This window comes from Molothrus aeneus, chromosome 8, assembly GCF_037042795.1.
Source record: "Molothrus aeneus isolate 106 chromosome 8, BPBGC_Maene_1.0, whole genome shotgun sequence".
Taxonomy (NCBI): Eukaryota; Metazoa; Chordata; class Aves; order Passeriformes; family Icteridae; genus Molothrus; species Molothrus aeneus.
In genome coordinates, this window is record NC_089653.1 from 17,597,324 (window position 1) to 17,616,075 (window position 18,752).

An 18,752-nucleotide genomic window follows, 5' to 3' on the forward strand; every position below is an offset into this window, starting at 1 on the left:
GTTAATTCAAATCCTTTTGTACCTATACAAGACTGACTAGACTTACTAGGGAGCCACAAAGCCATTCACAAACACATAGTGGGTGCTGCAGGCTCGTGGGCACAGCCTGTTCCAGAGTGGATCTCTGTTTAACAAAGCAAGTTCTCGGGCAAGCAGGTGCTGTGCCTACCTTCCTCAAAGGCTTCAGCTTTGTCTCCATGATGAACTCATACTTGCACAGCTCACAGCATCGCGTGTCCGAGCTCTTGATCCATTGCTGCAGGCACGCCTGGTGCACAAAGTGAAGACTGCCCGTACAGTGGCAGGGGGTAATCAAAGGGCTCTCGTCATCTCCTTCACAGTGACATATCCTGAACCAGAAGCAAAGCTGCTCGTTAGGAGAAGAGGAAGCAGAAAGGATGTGGAAGAGCCATATAGTATCTGTGATCACACATGGATGTTCACTGAGGATCCCGAGACATAAATCAAAGGAATGTGTTCCACAGAGCTAAAACTAAACAACTCAATTGCTGCACAAGCACACACAGGCACAAAATAATTAAGCACAGACACAGATGACTAGACAGCTGCTTTCTCACAGATGATGCACACACGTAGAGCCTGACAGAAATGCAGTACCTGAAAGAAAAAATGGAGCAAGAAATGACAACATTTCACCCAGACCAATAGCACTTAACTGCAAATAGCATTTAAACAGATCAGACAGCACTTCCCAAGACAAAATATGCACAGAGAGGTACAGCTACTCATGTACTACGGTCTGAAATAGAAGATAAAACAAAATTCCAATACCAATGGTGAAACAGTCCACCCCAAGAACATGAACAACTAATTTAGACAGCCTGGATTTTACACAAGTGATTAATTCCAATGTAAATTCCTAAGAGACAGATTCACAATTCAAAACTACAGAACTGAATCTGAACCCCAAAACACACTTACTCTAAAGGGTTTTGCTTCTCCAAATCTGATTTAGCAAGACTTGCTAAGGAAGCATCAGCATCAGCAAAATTCCATATTTTTTTCACAGCCTAACTGTGCAAACAACAAAGACATCTGATAGAGAGATACCAGCTGCTGACATTTGATTTCCAGATTCATTTATACACAACCCCTGGGTAGCATCAAGCATTGTGAAGTCCTTCTAACCATGTGGCAGAGGTCATGAATTGAAAGGGGGTTGGTGAGGAGCACAGGGAATGAATACAAGTTACTAAGCATATGTGAAGTAAATTCTGGCCTGCTGCCAGCCCTGTCTATTACTGAAATCTCATACTGATGTGTAGCATCTTGCCTCTTGTAACCTTGCTGATAGCTGGCAAGTGGAAATGAAGGTGTGGGTGGATTACAACAGCATCTTGATGGTAAGCCAGTACTGAACTAGATATGGTGGTAATGAGGGGGGAAATCAAATAATATTGGAAAGTAATAACAAAGGCAGCTTTAGGAAGTGCTGTTAGGAAGGAGAAAGACTAGGATAATAAAATGCTAGGTAGAGGAATTAGACATTTGCTCCTAAACTTGATGACTCTTGCTCCTCAAGCACATTTTTGATGTGGGACAGGACAGACCAGCAGACAAGTCACCATGAAGACAGTCCAGATCTTGTTGCTCCTGACACCTGTGCACATGATTAATCCTCTGTAGCTGGAATAAGGACACCCATCATTTTTGAATCTCACACTATGGACATCATAAGGCCTACCACTAATAGCCAGTGCTCAGATACCCTTTGACCAAGAAAACCAGGAAGCCTGTAACAAATAAAGTGTGATGTGATACAAACTGAGGGGCAAAAAAAAAAAATTCTAAAGCCATATTGACCTGATCTCAGAAGCAATTTTCAAGTAGTCTGTTTTCCTCCTGATTCCCCCCCTCTGACCAAACTAGCAGTGCTGTCAAGACAACACATTGCTCATTAAAAGCTAAGACAGGTTCAGCTTGACCTTTATGATGCATAGCTGTGCCTCTCATAGTATTCCCAGTTTGGGCACTGATAAAATATCTCAGAACCCCAAACCTGAAATAAATTTTAGGAGAATTTATTTGACTCCAAAGGAAGTTATTTTGCTTAGTAGCCTTGTTAAGTGCATCAGAGGGGTGCAGGACCGCAGAGAGAAGGCTGCATGCTTCAAATCACACATACTGTATTAGCAAGGTGACAAGGTAAAAGAAGAGACAGAAACAGCGCAAAGGCAGGGGAACACAGAACAGTCACCACTGCACATGGGAGGGTTAAAAAGGTAGGTGGTTCTCTGGTAAACCAACCTGCAGGTATCCCCCGATGTGGACACAGGGGACAGAGGGGGCAACTTTTCTGAGAGGGGGGAAGGGCAGTCAAGGTCACTGTCCTTCTCAACTGAACAGAGTGGTGCCCGCTGCTCTTTTGGTTTGAGTTTCACTGAGGTGCTGTCCTCAAAGACGTCATCATCTCCCATATCATCAGAGCAGAAGTCTGTGCTTTCCACCAGCATGCTGGAGGATTTGTCAGCTTGGAAGTGACTGGAATAGCTCTCCAGTTCGTGAAATTTATGCAGGCTGCTGATGCTGGAGGTGTGGGAGAAGGAAAAAAGGTAACGCAACAGTTTTTTGCTCCTTGAGGAGTCATGGTCCACCTTGTCCTCCAGCAGGGGGATATGCACAGCGCTGTGGTTCTCTGCTCCTCCCGATGCACTTGAGTAGTTGGAAAGGGAAGGGATATAGGAGTGCTTAGAATTGCTAAAAGAAAGAGGCCTGAGATTCAGCGGTTTCCTCTCTTTAAGATGAAATTTGTTAATCCTTAAACACTGCTCTTGATTCAGGGTCAGTTTGCCTTCTGAGCGTGTCCGCTCCACATAATCAAAGCACTCGCTGGTGCTCTGCGCCTTCTGGTCCACGTCATTGAGGGACTTGGAGAATTTCAGGGTGCGGGTGGGCTTTACATTCTTGCCAGACCTGAGTGCCTGGCCCCGATCCTGCCCACGGGAGTTTCTCTTTGCTGCATGTAACGTGTCCTGACAGATTACTGTCACAGTGACCCCTTGTGTCAGAGGGCTCTGGCAGTGCGGATTTTTCAAGACAACAGCAGACTGCACTGGACTGTGATGACAACACTCAGAAAACACTGCACTGGAACTGCATGCAGAATAGTGGAATAAAAGCACAGAAAGCAAAAAAAAAAAAACAATTAAAAAAGAGAACATGTATAATTAAAAGTGAAGAAATGAGAATTACAGCTAGTGTGGGAATGGCAAACATAGCAGGGCCAAACAGTCAGTAGGATTTAACAAAGCAGTGTTAGACAGCAGTCGAGTCAAACAAATGGGATGCTTCAAGTGGGAATCCCACATCGCTTACTTCCCCATAAACATGCTTTTTCAGATTTGTTTTTCCTTAATTTGAACCTTGTCTGAGCCTCCCTGTAGCCACGCAAAAGGCACACGTTACCTGCAGATGTCCTGGGTGGATGGTGTAACAGAAGTCCGAGAGAAGCTATGAGGGGCAGAGACAGAGGTTGGACTTCCAGCCTGCAGTGAAATTAAAACAAACAAACAAAAACACCCTCAAGTCAGAAGTGAGTACGCAGAGCAATTACCTTCAGGGTGAAACACAGCATATGGAGTCAGATATCACTCTACAGCAGATACTCAAGGGCTAGTTGTAAGAAAGTGACTTTACTGTTAAATGCGAGAAAGGTCACAGAGTCTCATCCCTGGAGAAGTAGTGATCAGAACAGAAATGTTTTATCCCAAGGTCAAATGCAGATATCACTGGAGTGGAACCTGCCAGCTGTCAAACATTGCACAGAACAATAGCTCAGGAAATGAGCAATGCTACAGTAATTAGAATAATTAGATGGAAGTGTGTGTATAAACTAGCTGGAATTTAGCTACCATGTAATAGCTAATCCTTCCTCTAACAATGATGGCAAGAGATTAGAGGCTTGGGGTTTTCTTCACAAAACAGAACCGGCAGTAACTCAGTAACTCAAACACAACCTGAGGACTTATATTCCTTACTAGCATATGCACATGAGCACCATCTGCCAACCCAGACTGTTCCCTGAAGTACTTAGTGTACTTTTTGAGGCCTTTTGTCCTGCTCTTACTTGGACAGGATCTTCCACCCTGGAAGATCCATACTGGAGAGGAGGTGTGGCAGCAGTCATATTTGTAAGTTGCAACAAGAGATAGTGAGAAATAGAATAACTGAAGAATTAAGAATTAGCTGAACTAACTCAAAAACAGAAAGTGAAGCTCTTGGCATATTTAACACTTAATAGACAAATCTGAACTCAGTGTGCTAAGAATGAGCATTGTCTCAGCTGTCACTCCACTGGCTGTTATTAAAGACCTTTTCTGCTGCTGTATCCTGCACGTCACTTTGACAAACTTCTCAACTCTTCCTGGAGATATTTGCAGGGAGGAGACCTGCATTAATAACCTCATAACAGAGAATCTTTAAACCTGGGTCTCCCATGTTCCACAGCTGCTGGACAGGCTGCACTGCTCACCCACTGTTTGCACTTCAAAATTCAAACAAAGCTTTACAGCTCTTTTGATCTGCACAGCAAAGCCTGAAACCCAGGAAAGAACAATGCAGTCAGCAGAACAACAGAAATGTTATCTCCATACTGGGCTGCACAAAAAGCAGCACTGCCAGCAGAGACCTGAGTCAGGCAGCTGCAGACAGCCAGACCAGGAAGACTTCAGGTGACAAAAGGTGTGCTACCACAGAAGCATGCTGTGCCCAGCCCTGTGCTTCAGCTTCAGACACCAGCAGCTATCACTGCTTTGATCATGCTGCAACACACACTGCATCTGTCTTGGGACTTGTCAATTCTATACTTAATTTATTAAAAGCCCTTATAGTATATTTAAACAAGGCTGTTGCAGGCTTTTATACTGTCATACCAAACCAAGGTTCCTTGTCACATGTTATACTCTTTATTTCTTTGTGAGAGAAGATACATACACATGCTACTTTATAAATACAGATAAAACAATCACCTTCCTTGTCACAGAACTCATCTTTTAAGTCTTGTTTCTCTAGTCAACAGCACTATACACAGCAATGTGTCTGCCCTCACATTAGGACACCTGAGGTGCACAGACACTGAAAAAACAGGAATCCATTTACAGCTGGGTCTGCAGGAATCAAAAGCAAGACAGCCAAGACTCTGACACACACCTCTTAACCCTTAGTAAGACACTGTAACTTATTTGCCATCTTACCCAAAGCTGGGTACATGTATAGAATAAAACCCAGTAGAATAACCTTGGCCCAGAAAGCAAACTGAGCTATGTGATGACTGTGACAAAACAAATTACAGACAAAGATCAATTACTGGCTTTTCCAAGAAAACTACAGTTCTTTTCATTTTACACCACTTGCACATGCTAAGGATTCTGATCATGCAGTGATGTGAATTCAGGTACTTGTTGGAAATTTGTTCTCTCTTTGATGCTTAGTCTCTCCTAAAAGCAGGTACACCTGACTTCATATCCTATCTTTTATAAGGGTTTGTGCAGTAACTTTTTTTTAACTCAAAGTCTGACAATTTAATGAAAGATCTGACACTAATTTACTGATAAAATGTTTCACTCTCAAATAATTAAAACAAAAAAATGAAATAGTTTAAAAGACGCATTGAGCAATCTTCTAAAAACAAAATATTAAACCAGTAAAACAGCAAGTTGCATTCTGTCATGGAGACACAGCTATATATTGTTGGAAGTGAAGTCATGGATCAATTAATAAATCTGTCTCAGGTTTTATGTTAGGAGCAAATCACAGAAGGTAACCTGCGAAGAATGAATCCAATCTCTCAGCTGCTTCAGTTTAGCAATGAACTTTTCAAAAAAAGACAGCAGAATGTATGATGTGACAGTCTAATAGAACAGGATTAGAATCAATGATCCAAAATTTCCCTTCCAAAACCATGTTACTGGTTTCTTGATCCAATTGTCTGGTACCAAGAGTGTTAAAAGTCTTGCCACTTGGGAAATCAAAAGGCTGGGACAAAAAAGAAATTATGGAATTTTATTTGCATTTCAAGCTTAGTATTCTGTTTCTAGATGCCAGTACTGTTCAGAGTGGCTTACAGAAACTCAGTATCTGAGGCACATTTCCTTTCCCCCCATTTTTCTGCTTCAGAACAAAAGATACTTTTCTCTATTTTCATACATAATGAAAGTGCAATCAAACTATGAACAGAAGTTAACACACTTGGATAGGCACCACAAAAAGGAACAACAAATCACCGGAGGAAGTTATGCCCTACCCTTGGTTCAAACAAGCAGTGGCTACCACCAAAAGCCATGGTTCAATGAGCCTCCAGTCACCCAGTCTGTCTTCCTTTTGTCCCAAGCTTTTCGCTCATGAAACTTTACAGAGCTACACTGCAACTCAGAGTAGGATAGTGAGGTGAGGTAAAACAAACCATTGCTTTAATGCCAGCCACTTCCCTAAGAATGCCAGTCAGTGACAGGAATGAGTCTCTAACAGGGAAGCACAATTCCCTGACAAGAGCACAGTAAAATGCAAGCTGCTGCCCAAAGCCTAAGTACCAAGTTCTGCTGCATCTAGAAGCAGGGTTACACATCACTGCTGCTGGCCAGTCCCCCCAGCTCACCTGGCTCTACTGACTCAGACACAGCAGCTTTCAGGCAGAGCTGCCACAGAAAAGAAGAAATACAGGCAGCCTTGGGACAGAACCTGGCAAAGAAGAGGCGGTGATGGGTGAATGAAACAGGCGGGTCCAGCTATCCTGGAGCTCTGATGCTGCTCCCACACACAGCTCAGCTCTGAAGGGGCTGGGAAAATAACCAGTCAAAGCCTTCTCCACTCTGTAGCTTCTGGTACACACCACCCTTACTGCCCCAGCAGCAGCCTCCCAGGTGGCATCACCTTTGGCCAAACTGGATAATTATAATGGCAATAGCAGCAGTTGGTTTTAGAGCACTCCTTCTCGTAGGAGGTTTCTGCCATGTTCATATGTGACATGTAGCCTACGCCTTGACAGCCTGAATTTGACCCTTCTAACCCCATAATCACTTGCTGAAACTCTGGACTGTCATGCCCTTCGCATGGAGGAACATCACCTCCAGTGACAAGCCTTAGAGCCATGTGCTTGTGAGTTACTCTGTACAGCCTGACTGGTTGCTTAAAATAGCTCAGTACTAAAGGTCAATAGTTAGTTAATTGTGTATATTGACATTCCTATCTAATGCAATTCACTGAGGTCACAGCACGGCCTTTTGCACTGGTACTCTGACACTCACAGCAATTTTGAAGGTAACAATTCCTGGGATTCCTACTGTTCTCTGAAGGGTTGCCCTCAGGAGCACATACATTTTTAATATGCTTATTTGCAGGTGTCCATGCATATATACACATATATGTTCTCATTCTGCCTCCACATGAACAGTGTTATCTGTTGGTAAGAGAACTCAGCCTTTTTTTATTACGTACTTTTGATTACATGCTGCAGACCATAACCCAAAAACCCCACCCTGCCTAAGAAAATAAAGGCATCTTTGAAGTGAGCCACAGTGAACATGCCAATGGCTCGGGTATATTTCAAGATAACCTGCTTATCTGAGATGACACTTCTGGGTATAGTTGCTGTTGTCTCACTCTAGGCTGCACTTCAGTAACAGCAATTAAATCTCATTTTAAAGATCAGGGCCTGTCACATCCTAAAAACGTTATTAAATTATTCATTGAAAGTAAAAAATTAGAAACAACTCCTGTGGAATTTTTCAACTGATTGGAAGTCTAAAGGAAGCAAACAAAGGTCTTCCCCCACACATGCAAACTTTGTCTTTTGTAGGTGCCACAGGATTAGGAATAATACTGTGACCCTACTACTTATGCTACAAAAACAGCTAGAGGTTTCAGCTAAGGATCTGGAACTAACATACAAAGAACTATGCACATTTAATAACAGAACACAACTCTCTTTTGTGCAGACAAAGAGTGAAAAGAAGCTCATTTTAAGTCTTTCATTGGGATAAACTTCAGAACAAGGAGCTTCAGACAAATACAAATTTAGCAATAGAGCAAGGAGCAAAACACTCCACAACCCAAATTTCAACCTGGCATTTTGATTATGGGCTTGCCTTTATTTTATGCGCTCCTGAGTGCTTTCAGCAAGTACTGTGTTCTGTGTGCTGTTGGCTGATGGCTCTTGCTAGAGTCCACTGCAGTTCCACAGTCTCTGAAGCTCATCTGTGGAGCAGATGCCAAAGAAGGCCTCCAGCAGTGCCAGCACGCCAAGGCAGCAGTGCAACGAGACCAAACTGGACAAACCTAACACCTGAGATAGGCAGAACAGGCCACCATGGACAGACTGGGGATGTGATGGGCAGAGAGCCCTGCTGACAGGCTGGTTTTGAAAGCTTCCAACATGGCAGGATCAACCATCAGCAACTTCTGATCTTCTCCAGTAAGTTCTCCCTACCAGATTCATGCCATATTGACTTCCATATTAAAGTGCATATTAAAATCAAGTGTCTTTAGAGAGGGTTAAGATAAATTATTAAAATGGAGAGTGGTTAAAAAACTGCAGAGGAGATATGGGAAAGAGGCATCTGCAAATTTCAGGATGATCAACTCCACCATGTAATTTTGGCAACAATTTGATAGGAACCAGCAGTCAGCTGCTGGAAGAACTTTCTTCCATACTTTATATAATGTATTATGACTATAATTAAAACTATGTCTAGCAACGAGAAGCAAAGCTAAAGTCAGCTTTCCCTTATTATTTCTAAAGAAATCTAAAGGAGATTTGTGTCAGGAACTTTTCTCTAGAGATTCCAGAGCTAAAGATACTAGAGAAAGGAGGCTTTCTATCCCTTCAAAATCTCCCCAAGAATTATACAACCTGCCTATAGCACAGGATTAATGTTGACTAAACCCAGTAACAACTACACAGGTTCTTGCAAGGAGAAAAAGAAAATATTACTTATGGCCTTTTGTCTTTAAAAATCTTCCTCAAAATACCTTGATTGGAATGAGGGAACAAAAAAGGAAAGAAAGGAAACCCCTGCAGGTTCCTCCTGAATGGGGTGCCCTCATACCTATATGTAAGAATCCAGCCCCAGGAGAGGGAATTTATCACAGCACAGGGAGATTATCACATTCCTTACAAACATGACTGCACTGTGCTCCAGCATGAGATTACTTGCTCTTGTACCTGGGGAAAAAGTATACTTTAATCTTCATACTATAGAATTTTTCATGTCTTTTCCTTCCCCAGTAACTCAGCAGAAGAGGTTTTTAAAGCAACTTGTATTTCCCTACCCCCAGGCTCACTACCTGAACAGAACCACCTCTGAGGAACAGTTTTTTCAGTAAGCCTTCGTCATCTGATAGACTACGGGATAGCTAAGTTCTGCAACTGAAAAACCTGGGCTACTTTCTACAGACAAAGGCTCACCGAATGCATTAAAGCTTCAGGCAACAGTGGACGTGTGTATTCATATGCTTTTCTAAATCTGTTCCAAGCTGATGAACAGCCTAAATGGATTTTAAATTTTGTAGCAAGCTTAGGCTACCACTTTGTGTCTGCACTGGCTGCTATTCAGCCTAAGAATAATCTAATACTTTACAGCGTGCTTCCGTTCAAAAGATAAAACTATACAGGCCTTCAGAAAAGACAAAGCATTTACATTTTTTAAGGAGTTCACTTTTGATTCCTTTGCTGTGATCTCAGTATTAGCATTTTCGAAGTTTGTCCCTTGGAGGGCTATGAAAATAAGACCACGAAGTGCTTCCCCTTTACATTAGAATCAACCTTCCAAAGCAATCAGATGACAAGAACAGCACACAGATGACTTGAAGGTATTTCCAGACATCACATCATCAGTTTCAGGATATATCAGATACTTTAAAGGTAAACAATACCATTAATTTGAGAATAACTATTTAGGGACCAGCTTTGTAAGTGACCTCATTTCATCTGCTTGTAAGCACAATTCCTTTATCTATGAACTGAGGGCATGAATTACCACTACTGTGAAAATCCCACTTTTAGCTGCTCCCAGTGACTAGCTGTGTGTTAGGGTCAACTTCTTTTATATTTAGAGGACAAAGCTTCTATAAAGCTTAATTATTTTTCTGTGGGGCTTGAATGATGAAGGCACTTTGCAGCAATCAGAGGCTGCTTGGAAAAAATGCTGGCTTAGGGTAAACAGCTGAGATGTGGATCTGGGCTGTATTCCCTTGTGCCAACTGGGGTTGTTTCAATCAGCATCAGTGCTGTTTATGTGTCTGAACAGGGCAAGCTGGAGAAAATGGGCTGTGTTCAAGTCTCATGACTAAATCAATTAAATCTGCCTTCAATGTTTTTTTTTTAACATTTAAAAACAAATATAAAAGATTTCAGAAATTTAAATGTTTCATGTGTAGCAGATTTAAAAGGAGTGTTTGAAATATATATACCAAAAAAGCAAAGAAGGGCCTGGAGGAATGCCACATCCCCCAGTGTGCAACATACTGCACACAGCCTAATGACACCATATGAACATCCTCCTACATCTTATTTCCTGCTCCTTTTTCTGCTCTTTCTGGCCTCCATCCCTAGCCAAGTATTCAGGTGATTGCTTTTTCTTGGCTTGGCCACATGTACTAGCATCTCTTCTGCCTCTCTTAGCATCTGCCTCTTGGAGAAGTGCCCTTTTTGCCCCTTTCTCCCGAGGGACAGCTCCACCTGGCCCTGACACTGGGGGTCTACATTCGGAGAGCTCCTGCTACCTCTACCAGCTGATTCCATTTTCAGTAGCACCATCTGTCTGCCTCCCTCCCTGATCACTTTAAGCCCATGGGCATTGCTTTCCTTGGTCACAATAAGTAACACAGCATCCTCTCTTGGCTGAAGGCTGAGTTCTGACTCAATCCTTTCCACTCAAATTGCACTGTGCAACTGAGAGCAGTGGAAAGATACACAGTAATAATCACAGCAGGTTCATAATGACATATCAGCACCAGTAAGGCTTTGATTCAAGTGTCAGTGCCAAGAATCTGTAGCAGATTTGCTATGCTCCTGTGCTGTAAGCTAGATTTGGGTGGAAAAACAATGGCTGAAACAGTCATGCAGAAAGCATAACCATTATTTCTGTACACACACACACACACACACACACACTTCAACACATCTGGAAATGCAGCATGTAATTCATTTAACCCAATTTTGGTTTAAAAGCTCCTCTTAAAATGGTGTCGGATCAACAAGTCCCGTGGATTTCAGAAAGGGCTATACAGGCAGCTAAGCATTTCCATACTCAAAATGTGTACCCAATCTGCCTTATTGGGCAGGTTGCTATGGTATTCTGAATTTAAAAAATGGGCCCTTTCCTATTAAAACTCACAATTAAAGAAAAATTTTTCATGTACTTAAAATTTCATGCAGCATTCCAGTACTGCAATATTTTATGATTTGTCATTTGAAATTACATGCAACAGCCAAAACACCTGTCAACCACAAAATAATTGTTGCAGTTTAGCACTGAACTGCCTGGATGCACAAGGCAGCATTCAGACAGGCAGGCAAATCAGGGGCTGACTTCATTGATGGGGCTTTCACCCTCTGCCCTTGTTTGAACTTATCTCCAGAGGTGCACAGAATGGATCAGGCAGAAGTGGCACAAGAGCAGCAAGAACATCAACACCTCTGGGAAGCTCACTTTGCAACCATAAAGTCTCCTTCATTAAACTGGCAAGACTGACTTTTGATCCCCTTGAGAACTTTAGCTTTTGCAACACACAGCAGTCATGTTGAACGTTTCCGCACCTCAAGATGAATGTAAATATTGATGTCTCACTCGCCAGCACTCCCAGGGAGAGCTTTGCCAGAGTGCAAGGTCCTTCCCACTGCACTGCCACACTACCAGTTCTTGATGAATTAAGAATGAACTGTTCAGATTCATTTGGGTACCAAAGTGCTGCTGCCAAAAGGTTTGTGCTGATTTGAGACACTCTGGGAAAGGTACAATGATACTTAATGGCAAAACTACTATCTCTGCTGAACAAAACCTGGAAATCCAATTAAAGATCCCTAAGAAGACAAGAATGCCAGGGTAAAAAGGCACAAGCATTGTCCCATTTTAGAAAAACCTACATGATTATTTATATTCACACAGTTTTTATTTCAAACCCCCTTATATGAATGCACATTTTCTGATGCCAAATGCAAAATTATCTCTTATCAATCCATGATAACAACACCTACAGCTTAGTCAATACCTTGTGTACCAGGCAGTTGCCCTGCTCACTGTTTAGGACACCCAGTAATCCTCTCTTTTGGCTCCAAAGTGAAAGTTGTCTGTGCCTATACAAACCATATATTATGTGCAGACACTGTCTCCTCTGCTGCAGATAGTCATGAACAGTTCCCTAGATCCAGAAGTACTCACAATACTTATTATGTTGCAGCCATAATGACTCGGTCTTTCACTAAAAGTAACTACAAGCAGCCACTTAAAACTGTGGCAACAAAGAGTTGAAGCTTATACACCCCATGAAAAGTACTGCTCAATCAGCACAGCTAATAGAAAACCTTATGTGCAATGCAGAAAGAAGGGTAAGTATTGCAATAATTATCTTGGACAGAAGATACCCTTTTCCTAATGGCATAACAAAGCAATTATGCTTCGGATGTGCCCACTGGCTATGCTGATGAGTGACTAGAAGGGGTGGAGCATCCTGCTTGCCTTACACGACCAGGCTATGTAAAATCAAACATTTAAAAATACTTACATAGTCGTGTCCTGATAATAAGCTCATGGCACTTAAAAATAATTTAGTCTTGAAGTAACAATAGAATAACATTTAACCACATATCTTACACATATTATGGGATGCACGGCAATACATATGTTACACAGCTTTATCTTACAAAACAACACATGTGAGTGATGTTTTTGGAGCCACTTTCCCTCCAAGATCAGATCTCAGGCATCTGTCGTCTATCTTGCTCCTACCAAGCTAAGGAGGCTGACAGTGTGAAAGAGAAAACCTACTGTAGCTTCCATTTCGTTTGACCTGTAAAGAGAGTCTGCCAAACACCGGAGTTCTAATGTTTCAGGAGTGACTATCAATGACAGGCATTTTCTACTGGTCACATGTATCACCCAATTTTGAAATGAAAGAAATCCCAGTATCCCCAAGGTTATCAAAACTGATAAGTTTGATAGTTACAACAAGCAACATACCTTTGAGATGTTACTAGAGCGGCTCACGGAATGCCCCAAAGCCTTCTCATTCTGAAAGAGCAAGAACAGGATCACTGCAGCAACAAGTCACAGCTATGAAAATACTTAAAAGTTGGCATTAGAAATCAAATTCCATGGAGACAGTCTTACAACTGGGGGCTTTTAAGGACATTGCTTCTATTGACATCAGCCTGATTTGCAATAATCACTGAATTGCTTTGTCTGTTTAACAAGATATTATCTTGCAGAATATCACATAGGCAACACATGTACAAATTGACAAATACTAAAACAGTTATTTATTTTTTTCTGAGGGTAGTGTAAAGGCCTTTACTCAGATGGCATCGATTTTAGAAAGGATACTTCTCAGTATCATGAAGACCTGCTTCATCTGAAACAAACAAACACACAAAGACCTTCAAAAATATGGACATAATGCTTATGCAAAGACTAATGTTGGACAGGACTACTGCCAGAACCTGTACGCTAAGAACTGGCTCCAAGCACAAGGGACAGCCTAGCTGATTTCATCAAAGGCACTGTAACCGTAGCAACAGGGCAAAAAAAAAAAATTCATTGAAGCTACAGGAGACAGGAGGAAGAAAAAAGGGGGCAGGAACATGTTCTCAAGCTATGACGAAAAGAGACCAACACAAGTTGGCAAGCACAAAGACTTGCCACTGCCTGTGTGAGGTGTGGGGGAAGCAGGCTGTGCTTGGCCTTCTAGGGACGCGTGGGAAGCAAACAGAGCAAGGCTACATGCAACAAGGGAAAATGACAGCAGAGAGTGAAACCCTTGGGTGAGAAGTCTCTCTGAAGCAAGACAGGTGACAGTCTCAAATCCAGCCCAAGGTGCCAAAGACAAGGATGAAATTAAACAGAGCAGAGGTTTCTTCATGTTAACTCGATTCCCCCCACCAAAACTCCTGTCTAGCTGAAGAAGATGCTTGCAAGGAAGCATGACTGAACTTAGACACCTGCACTGAAGAGGATGTGCTGAAATTCAATAAGCATCACAGGCTGGAAGACAAGACCTGTATTTGCACAACACAGTAGATGTTGCAGAGTAAACAGACTTTTAGCTGCTGCCACAGAAACTTGTCTCTCTGCCTCTGCTCCCAGAACTGATTTTATGTGATAGATGCCAGGAGCCTCCAAGAGACAGATGCACATATTATCTTTATTCATCTACTGTTGGAAATATACCTATCAGAGGTTTCAGTCAGTGGATGACTCCAAACAATTGGTTTTGTTATTGAAAAAGTGACCATTTTAAAACAAAATTACAATCTTGAAAAGTAATCCCATAAGGGCTACAGAATGCATGCACACATATATTTAGGAATCTGTGATATTCCTAATGGACTCCTAAGGACCTAAGTGCTTTTTAACATCTCTGTTTCTTAGCCATACAAAGCAGGTACATCCATAACATCAACAGGAGATTCACAATAGTAGATTTTAATAGCAGGCACAATTAATGAGGAACAGAAACATTAAACAGATAAAAACTATTTAAAAGGCAAACAAACAAATCTCACTTTTCACTCTATATCCATCACCAGTACATCAATCCTGGGATCTTATAGAATTATGCACAAATTAACACTGACATGGGAAAGGCAAGGCTAAACTCTCATGGTACTCTCAAAAAATAAAAATCTTCAGACTATTTCTAGTATGTTCCCACTGCACAGTAAGACATATTCTGGCTGGTAATCAGAGCTCCAAATAAGCTCTCCTTCCCCCATGCAAAAGCATTATGCTTTGCACTTGAATGAAAGATCAAGACAAAAGCAACATCTGCAAGCAAGGACCCTACAATTATCACCAGTTAAAGTAAGTGTCACTCTCCTTTAGCAATTCAGTTTTTCTGTATGGAATAATGGGAATCCTGCCTTTTGAAGGCATCCTCCCCAACTAGAACCACCTGGCAGGTGTTTAAAAAACAAACAAACAAACTCCACCCAGGTAGGAAAAAATTACAAGTGAAGCTTGTCACTCCTCCTGAGCCATTCACCAGCAGATGCTGCTCTGAGGTCCCCAACAGCTAGTGTGGCTCTAGAAAAATGACTGAAAACCAGAAAAATTGCTACCCAGTCCTCTGGATGCACTTGCTTGCAATTGCCAGAATCCTCCTCCCAGCTTTCCTTTCTTTTTCTAACTTCCCCTTGAATTTGCTCCCAACTGTGAGTGACAGAGCTGCCTTCTTCCTTCAGCAGTTGCTTCAGCTCACATCTGCCTTTCTTCAGGGCTCTAAACTTTGCCTTCTCCGTCTTGCCCGGCTCATTTTCCCTTCTGCCACCATTCCTCAGCTGCATGACATCTCTCAAGGCGTTTTCAGTTCAGATATCTTGAAGATGATAACTCCCTTCTGTCCTTCCTTTTGCCTCAGTCTTTCATATATTCAGCATTTCAAGTTATTTTAGCCTTGCTTCCCCTACCCTAATGTATCCATTTTCTACTAAGCACAACAGCTACACAACTCACACAGCCAAACCCAGAATTCCTGTGAACCCCAATACATCAGTTCCTACCATGAGAGCCACAGCAGCCACAGCTGCTCTTGTCCACTCCAAACACCACTGTATCAAACTGACCTTTCTCCAAAGTTAGCTGTAGACTTACTGCAGCATCAGCCAGTGGGCACCCGAAAGAAATACAACTTAAGTATCTTGGCCAGATGAAACAATATATCAGTAAAATAATTTGGTTTTGTATTTCCAACACTCTGGTTTCTAGTCCTTAAGGCAGGCAAATAGAAGACAACAGAGGAAGCAGTTTCATAACTTGTGCAACCATTTTTGGTTACAACTGTGATTACACACCTAAATCCAGTCCTATGATTAATGCTAAACCCATCTTTTATCTCTGCTCATAGATGTGCAGAAGAAACTGCAAGCCAGATCCCAATAGGTTAGCAAGATGACTTTTATTCTCTTTCCATCTGGGAAAGGAGGACAGAGGGCACCAGAGGATGGTACTCCTTTGCCCTCAAGACACCAGTGTCTATGTGTGAACCCAGCACAGGCTTGCTTCCTGAAGTCTTAATTCTTTAACACACCAGTGACCTGTTATGGCACTGTATTCCCCATTCTGCAATACAAGTTCTGTGTTACATTATCTTACATGATATCATGGGTTAAGAGCTTCATCTGAAGATAGGCATTCTCCATCTAAAATTCCAGTAACAAAGAGCAGAGACTTTTTTTTGAGGACTGTGTTACTGCAAAGCCACAGAGAGAGATCCCTACAAGGCAACTACTAATGTCTCACCCCAAAAGAGACACAAAACCAAACCAGGTCAGACTGGCTAGAGCACCGACAACTTGTGATTTGCTACGTGGACTCTGAAAGGCATTTTAATTTCATTTTGTGCATTACAATTCCATTTTACAATGACAGACTAAGCATGAGATGGATATCTAGCAAAATACTTACTGTTATCAACAATTCATGTCAGTAAATTTTAACAAAGTCTTCTGGGTAAATGGTTGCTTTTCTTAATAAAAAACTTAGCAGAAGAGAATGAATAAGTAACAACTGCTCTGATTCATACAGCAATTCTCATTCTTAGATCTGATGAGAATTACAGAATGGAACACAGAATGGCACTGCTTGGAATGGTGAGGTGCTGAAGTACTGAGTAGCTGATCCATGCAGGGCAAAGCAGCAAATCAGAAGTGAACTCCGTTCTTCCATTGAGTCCCACAGCCAGAGCATGAATGCATCACTGTTCTACAAACATGCAGTTGTACACACCCAGGCATTGTTTCAGGTTTCATGACTGGGTCAAATTTCCTGACAACTTCTTCCAAGAATTTCTGCAAATCTTGCTCTGCAACCTGAACAATTTATATTAAAAAGAACATATGCTTTTAGTCTGGGAAGAGGAAATTGCTGCTGATAATATTGGCAAGTGCACTTAATTGTCTGAAGTAGATAGAATGAGAGCAAAGAAATGGGAGAACACTTTTGTTTGCAATTATTTCCTTCATCTGTCAAAACCAATGGATTGTTAAGTTACAAACGCTTTGTCAGCACTACACCTTGTCACTGACAGAACTTGACATTTAATTACTTAAGTAAGAAATGGTACTTTGCATCTTATCATCTGATTATGACCTTTATTTCTTTCTAGTCACCACATCATTGTGGAAGAGCAATAACTATCATCAAGGTTCATCAATGATTTTTGCACACAGCTAGAAGAGAAATGAAATTAAGAGTAATGCCATAATGCACCTAGTCAAAAAACATTAATGGCATCTATGCTTAGCATCTCTGCTCTTGTGGAGTATTAACTTGAAAATACTTGTGCAGTGTTTACTTGACACTTGAAATCAAAAGGGTGATGGAAATCACATCACCTATTTCCTTTTTTTTGCTTTTCTGGAGACACAGTATCAATACTGAAATAGGAACCCAAATCATGCCCCTTGCATCTAGTCCAGTATCTTCTGTTACTGGATAATCCCACTTGATTCATAGCAACCAACAATCCATGGCTAAGTGCAGAAAACCAATGTAAGATTTCAGATCTATCATAAGGGAAAATCTATAGCAAGATCACTGTGGATAATTCAGAGAGGTCTCTAACTTGTTTTTTCATATTCATATTAGGCCACTTCGCATAGTGCGAGACAAACACAGAAAAACAACCTGAAGGCAAAAGATAAGCCTGAAAGTAAAACATAGGAGAATTAACAAGCTTTATTCCAGGCACTGAACTTACAGCTGTGCCTGAAAACATCAGCAACAGAAATAAAACCATGAGCTTATATGGCTCTAACAGAAAAGAGTGGCCAACAAAAGAAGAAACCAACAAACAGACCAAATGGCTTCAGTGGCAAAGTTCAAGGAACTGAGGAATTCAAAAACAGGCCACAGCCCTCGGGGGTTTGGGGAGGCTGGTCAAGGAGGCTAGCAGATCATAAACAAGAAATAGAACTGAGAAAAAAATCAAAGAACAAGGCAAACACAGCAGAGTGTAGAAGTTAAACAGGAATCTCTTGCTCATGTCTGCACCCCAGTGTGGACAGAAGCACCATGCACTCCATCTCCCACCTGCCTGAGGAGCAGCTCTCACAACTTCCATGGATGCACAAACTCTTCAGGCACACAGGTCCCTACATGGAACAGATATGGGTACTTGTTGTGTACTGTTCTGCACCTGGCTTTGCCAGTTTGGTCCTAGGACTAGGAGAGAGATACAATGCTTGGATTCTTTCTTGCCTCCAGCCAGATGGTGGATAAGGTGAGAATAGCATTCTGTCCAAAAAGGCCCTCTTCTCCATGGCTTTGTACCATTTTTCTGGGGTTTGCATTGCTTTGTTTTACTTCCAAAGACTCTGCAAAGTGCCTCCTATTATGGATAACTTGCATCTCCAGCTGCTAGTTCAAAATGGACATCTGACCTCTATCTCCCTTCTTTAACTGTCTGAGCTAGAAGATGATGTATGTGTTTTCCTCTCGATGACCAAAGGCTGCCTTACCTGGAAGCACAAATTTTTATTACTGTACAAGATCATCAGTCTGGTACATTTCACTAAAAATGTA

At 41.7% G+C, this 18,752-nt stretch overlaps 1 protein-coding gene across 2 annotated transcripts in view; it reads right to left on the reverse strand.

The window, feature by feature from the left end:
- Positions 1 to 18,752, reverse strand: part of MARCHF8 (membrane associated ring-CH-type finger 8) — an 84,509-nt gene that overhangs the window by 7,620 nt on the left and 58,137 nt on the right. The window contains exons 3-6 of one of the 2 annotated variants that reach the window (XM_066554954.1): positions 13,194 to 13,244; positions 3,427 to 3,506; positions 2,269 to 3,114; positions 170 to 350 (exon numbers count right to left, since the gene is read on the reverse strand). In XM_066554954.1, the coding sequence (XP_066411051.1) occupies positions 170 to 350; positions 2,269 to 3,114; positions 3,427 to 3,506; positions 13,194 to 13,244 (1,158 nt within the window). The remainder of the gene's footprint in view (positions 1 to 169; positions 351 to 2,268; positions 3,115 to 3,426; positions 3,507 to 13,193; positions 13,245 to 18,752) is intronic. The other variant, XM_066554955.1, reaches the window with a different exon arrangement.